A 6229-nucleotide genomic window follows, 5' to 3' on the forward strand; every position below is an offset into this window, starting at 1 on the left:
AATAAAAGGTACTTCTGCTGGACAATCCATCAAAAATGATGTCAAACTAATGAGAAACTGTTACCTGTTCAACAAAGTCCCAACATATGAATAACCATCAAATTACTCTTCAAAAGGTGTTGAGTGCTTACTCTATCCCAAATGCTCACAATATATTTTATTGGTAACACATGTATAAGAAACAACAACAAAAAAAAGAGAAATTTTGGTACCACAAACCAGAATCCATTTAAAAATGTAATACGATCTGCATGATTGTTACATCAGCTCCTCATCCCCAATTTCAACCACAAATTAGAACTACTTAAAGAGGAGTACATGTAAAAAAAAAATTAATAATAAATAAATAAATAATAAAAAATCAGTCAACCATGCATAATAAAAAGGCAATAAAAAAGTATTCAACAATGAGTTCGGCTAGAACCACCTTATCAAGATATCAAGCCTTCAAAACTTTATAATACCCAATAAGAAAACAAAGAAGCTAATTTCAACGCTTGCCACCACCCCCTCCAAGCTTGGGGCCCTTCCCACCCTTGGGCATGCTGCTACCCTTGCCTTGGGTCTTTTGTGTCTTCGCCGTTACCTCTGCCTTCTTGGCTTTCTTTTCATCCTTGGTTTTCTTGATTCTCTCTTTGATTTCACTGTAGATAAAGAGGATAATAAAAATAAATTCAGCGACAAACAATGATTACTAATGACTTCTACATTTTTTATGATTATATATATATATATATATATATACCGCAGAGCCGCCTCCCGAGCAGCATCCCGAACTTCAGGTTTTTCTGTTCTCTTCTTCTGTATAACCTCCAAAGTAGCACCTACAATAGACCTTGAATAAGGTTTCTTAGTCGCGCGACGCCTCTTCTTAACAGCTTCTTGAGCAATATCCTGCAAGGGTTTGAAGAGTAAAAGAACAGATCAGATTCCACCGATAAACAACTCATTCTCAATATCACGTCAGAAGAAGTACATATGCATTTAGAATTTTAATCACCTTCTTATGCTGCTTCCTGTACATGGCTGTCCAGGTGAGCTTTGAGGGTTTAAGTCGGTTATGGAAGTACCTCTTGCATTTTGAATTGGCGAAGAGGAAGACCTTAATTGAACAAGAAGTTATTTCATTAATAAATGGAAAATTGTAAATAGGAATATAGGCAAGTAGTAGATGATATAGTGTAATTCAAATAAAAATAACTCTGAGATAATTACTGGATTTTACCTGAGAGTCAGAACGAACAAATCTGATACCCTTGCCTGGGTATATCTTGGCCCCACTGAAGCGACAGAGTTCAGTCCTAAAATTGCCAACATGAACAACAAATACAATATATTCAAAAAACAGCAAGTCTCATTGATCTCGTGAATAATTTATTTAAAACAAGCTTAAACATGAGGTGATTTCAGCCAATCATGCATATAAAGTTATATCATACGTGACCATCAAAAGTTCCAGGATCTTTTTTAAGAGAACAGATAAACAATAACAGGAAATATCATCAATTTGTTGCAGTAACTATAATTAGAAATCCTCAAAACAATGAAAACAACTTCCCTGAAGAAATTATAGAAAAAAAAATGCCAATTTATTTCTGTAAGAAGAAAATTGAGGAGGGATATTGTCATCAGCTTTCTCGCATGAATCTGACGGAGAAAAATCCAAATAGCTATCTCTTGCATGCAGTGGGTAAACTCAAGTGTGGGTCCCATGCATTGCATCAAAGGTATAACAACCCCTTCGGCTATCCACATCAGTTTGAGAAATTGGTCTAAGAATCATTTTCCATTACAGAAATGATTACAACTTGCCTGATCAAAGCTAAAAATGTTATATCTCGCAAAAACTATTCAAGTGAATTCCAAATGAGAAAATTACATTTATGCTATGTTTGGGAGCACCGAATTGGCAGCTTGGATTTGAAATTGGAGCAAATTTTGTTAACTCCAATTCCAAATCCAAAGCGTCCATTCGGTGCTCCCAAACCCAAACACAACATTGACATTTTAAAACTATTATGAACATTTCTAATGACCATGTTAAAGTTCGAGAGGGAATTGTTTCTAGATACTCCATTATGAACTGAATGGTCCCCTGTTTTAAGGAAGTATAAAATCCATTAGCAAAATAGTTTGATCACAAAAAGAGGAACCAAATTACATTATAGAAAACAGCAATCCAACATTAGTCCGAGGCTATTGTATATAGAATAAGAACAAAAAGAAAATTCTATACGTTATCCCCGCTGAGCTATCCAACTTTTAAGAACCCCAAAATAAAAAAACACATGTACGTATACATACACATACACATATATATATTATCTCTAAGGTTCAATACGAACAAAAAAGGTCAGAAATCGACGGAACACACACAGCTACTACGAGAAGTCACCTACATGGCTAGGTCTAATCAAATCAAATGTACCATCATATACAGATTAGAGAATTTATAAATGAGAAGACAATACCCAATACCCAATACAATATCGTTTTGCTAAGAAAATGTTTAATGAAAATAAATCTAAATCTTGAGCCTTTAATTCTACATTAAGATTCAGAAACCAAAACGAGAAGAACCATAATGATATGAAAATTTTCATTCTGCAATAATCCATTTTCTCAGCAATCAAACAGATGATTCATTCAGGATCATGATTTTAAAAATCCCAAAAAATAAGAACTATAATGCAAACAAATAGAGAGAGAATCATGTAAGAAGTTAGGGAAAAAAATCGAGAGAAGAAAGGTAAAGAACGTACTTGAGAACCATGGCGGCCGTTGCAACTCTACTCGCAAGGAAAAAGAGCCCTAGATTTCTAATATTTCGATCTTTAAATAGTCCCTGAAGAATTTTTAATTAATATTATTATGTTTATCTGCCCTAAATTCCATTACAATATCACGTTTTGCCCTAACTCTATCATAATTCATTTAGGTCCTATACATTATTTATCACGAATAAATCTCTAAATATATAGGTAATAACAATAGTGTTCAACTGCTCCTGGAAGTAACAAATTATGGCCTTGTTTGGCATGGCTTCTGGGGCTCCAAAACAGGCTTCCAAGCCCAAAAAGTCATTCCCAAAAATTTGTGTGTTTGACAAATTTCTTAAACAAGCTTACAAAAGAAGTGTAGTGGTCTAAAAGCCCATTCAACCGAAGTTACAAAAACTTACTTTTCAGAGGGCCTTTCGGGAGCAAAATCACGTTTTAAGTAATTAATATATCTTTTTACAAATTTGACCCTATAAGTTATCCCTATTAGCCTTAAATGTGTTATTAATTACAAGTCTGTCTTCCTCTACCTCTACGATCCCAAATCTTGGTCTCCAATTTTTCTCAATAACAATAGCATCTTATCCTTATGTACACCATTCTCTCTCTTTGTTCTTTTTAAAAATTCAGTGCTAGAAAAATTGTAGAAAATTATCATCATATGCGATTTGCCTGTTATTGGATGTCAAGTTTCTCTTGCATAGAAATTAATGTATTATTGTTGGACTCTTAAAGAGATTTCTTGAAACAGAAGTGTTGAGAACTTGGGTTAATAGAGTAGAATACTATCACATCCTGTTATCTCTCATGTCTGCGTACAATTAGAATTTTAATGAGTTTTTTATTCTCAACAATGACAATTATTGCTAATGAGATTGTTGTTTCTCTTTGTCGTGAAAATAAAAGTATCTAATACTATAACCTTATGTTTTTAGTTCTCAAGATCTACGTTTGGATCTGTCTCTATGATTACATTTGGAACCCTAGTCTTTCTCTTTATTTATTTTTCTCTCTCAGATCTGTCTCTGTGAATTAACGCACACAAGTGCTCTCATCTGTGAATTAACGCACACAAGTGCTCTCATCGTTTTCTTTAATTTTTCATAGTTACAAAGGATAAAAGTGTCTAGTTAAAACACTATCAATTATTAAAGGAATTTCAAAAAGTGCATCCCCAAACAACTTTTTTCATTTAAATTCATTCCATTGAAAGGCATTCTTCAAAGAATACAATTATATATTCACCTTTAACTGTATTCTTAGGATCTAATCATGTGGCAATTAGTTAATTAACTTTTATTTTCTTTATTTTAAGAAACTTACATTTTCTTTCCATACTATTAAATATTGTTAAAGAAAATTAACAGAATTAGACAATTTATTAAAGGAAACAAGAATAAAATAATTTGGTTACTTTTTGTCAAATTTGCAAGCAGCCACTTAGACGAAGTAAAATTAATCTAAAATAAAAAATCATCATTTTTATTTAGTTTCACACTTTATCAATTCTATTGATAAAATATGAAAACATATACTAAGGGTGTGTTTGGTAGGGTTGATTTGGAGGGATAGGGAGAGAAAAGAAAAGAGAGGATAGTGTAGTGTGTGTTTGGGTAAGTTAAGTGGAGGGATAGGGAGGGATAAAGAGAGATAGGAAGGGATAGCTATCCCTCCTTATCTTTCATTTGCTTTCTCCTCAATTTTGAGAAAATAGGGAGAGATAGGGAGAGAAAGGATAGTGATTTTAGTGGTATTTTGATAATACCAAAATTAGCCTCCACAAATCAATACACAGATTTATTATTCTATTCAAGTCCCGTGATTATGAAAGGATAAAAAAATAATTTGTCTATTATCCTTTCTTTTCTTTTCTCTCCTCTATCTTATCCAAATAAGAATAACTATCCTTTCTTTTCTTTTCTCCCCGGTCTATCCAAACACAAATAGAAATTATTACTATCCTTTCTTCTCTTTTCTTTTCTTTTCTCACTAAACTATCATTTCTTTTCTTTTCTTTTCTCTTCTAACTAATACTATCCAAACACACCCTAAATGATTTTAAATAAATAGAGAACATAATTCTCCATTAGAATACTATAAATTAAGGACCTTGAAAAAACTTAGGATTTGCTATGATATTATACATATTTTGGCATGCTTTTACAGGATCAACACTTTGAACATTTAATTTACCAAAAAAAAAAACTGAGAATATTTAGATGGATATATAATAATATATTAAGAGTTGTTTTGCAAGACATTTCTAAAAAATTTATGAAGCCAATAGTAGTATCCTAATTATAAATTAGTTGTTCATCAAATTCAAAATATTTTATTAAGCTGAATATAAAACATGGATCAATATTGAAATTTGAGTTTTGATTATAATCAATATTTTTCAAGCAATCTTTATTTAATGACCATTTTAGTGATGGGGAAGGGTTTTTTTTATTGGACAGAGAAACCAGGCAAAAAAATAACCAAATTATTTTATTCTTGTTTCCTTTAATAAATTATCTAATTCTGTCATTTTTCTTTAAAAATATTTAATGGTATGGAAAGAAAATATATATTTCTTAAAAAAAAAGAAAAGAAAATTTAATTAACTAATCATAAGACTACAATTAAAAGTGAGTATATAATTTCTTACTCCCATGCTCTCCTCTCTTCCTTTTGCTTGCAATCCCTTGGAGGTCGAAGCCCTTAAATGTGACGGTCAGCTGTAATTTGTTTCAGTGGCTAACATTTCAAAAGCGCATATAAAATTCTCTCGTTACCAGATCACAACACACCGATTGACATTGCAAAACCCATGCATAAATCAACATTGAGCGATGTTTAACAATCTCAAATTATGACATATCATGTTTTGGCTCGCTATCATACTGGATCAGTTATTGTACCCCCCTTGCAATGCTAGCTAGTATTTCTTTCTTCCTCACAAATAGCAAAATTTGAAAAACAACCAACTTGAAACAAACACGGTAAAACTCAGAAACAGCAGGGACCATCTTATTCCATAACAAATCAGGGGAGACCACGGAAATATGAAGTTGCATTGCTTCAGTCCCACCCACTAGAAAAGAAAGAGATCTGTTTGCATAATGCACACATAGTTGAGATCCTTATGCAGGACATCTGGTTCACAAATCTTTTTCCTTGGCTAAACTCCGTGGGATTCTGCTAATAACACTTTCATCCACTATCTTTTAGTGTTTTGAAGAATTTTGGTGGATCAAACCAGCATACGGATCAACATGCTCTTCATGTCCGTTGTACAGGGCGGGAAGAGTAACAGATAAAAGGACTCCTGTCACAATTCAAATGGCAAAAATGTAAGAACATAAATATTGAATAAACCTACAGGACTTCTAGACAATGAATTCCAAGCCTACAGAGCTAGTTAAAAGTACCTCAATACAAAGTTCAACAGATGCATAATCATTGTC

General features: G+C 32.6%; 1 protein-coding gene across 1 annotated transcript; it reads right to left on the reverse strand.

The window, feature by feature from the left end:
- Nucleotides 1-351: 351 nt before the first annotated feature.
- On the reverse strand, nt 352-2889 carry LOC132312625 (large ribosomal subunit protein eL24-like). The gene is made up of 5 exons (XM_059811061.1): nt 2763-2889; nt 1226-1301; nt 1001-1102; nt 746-894; nt 352-644 (listed from the first exon to the last, which is right to left on the reverse strand). Exons 1-5 carry the CDS (start codon nt 2771-2773, stop codon nt 491-493), a joined length of 492 nt encoding a protein of 163 aa, XP_059667044.1. The 5' UTR covers nt 2774-2889; the 3' UTR covers nt 352-490.
- Between the last annotated feature and the right edge of the window lie 3340 nt (nt 2890-6229).

The sequence above is a fragment of the Cornus florida genome, unplaced genomic scaffold (genome assembly GCF_030987335.1).
Source record: "Cornus florida cultivar Cherokee Brave unplaced genomic scaffold, ASM3098733v1 CherokeeBrave_3.0.0_Hap2_Chr06, whole genome shotgun sequence".
Taxonomy (NCBI): Eukaryota; Viridiplantae; Streptophyta; class Magnoliopsida; order Cornales; family Cornaceae; genus Cornus; species Cornus florida.

Bases quoted from the DNA above. Each gene is read 5' to 3' on its own strand.
- LOC132312625 (XM_059811061.1), bottom strand. The intron at 895-1,000 runs GTGATTAAAATT...AAACCCTTGCAG, and splicing joins ACAGGAAGCAGCATAAGAAG to GATATTGCTCAAGAAGCTGT. The intron at 645-745 runs GTATATATATAT...CTTTATCTACAG, and splicing joins GCTCGGGAGGCGGCTCTGCG to TGAAATCAAAGAGAGAATCA.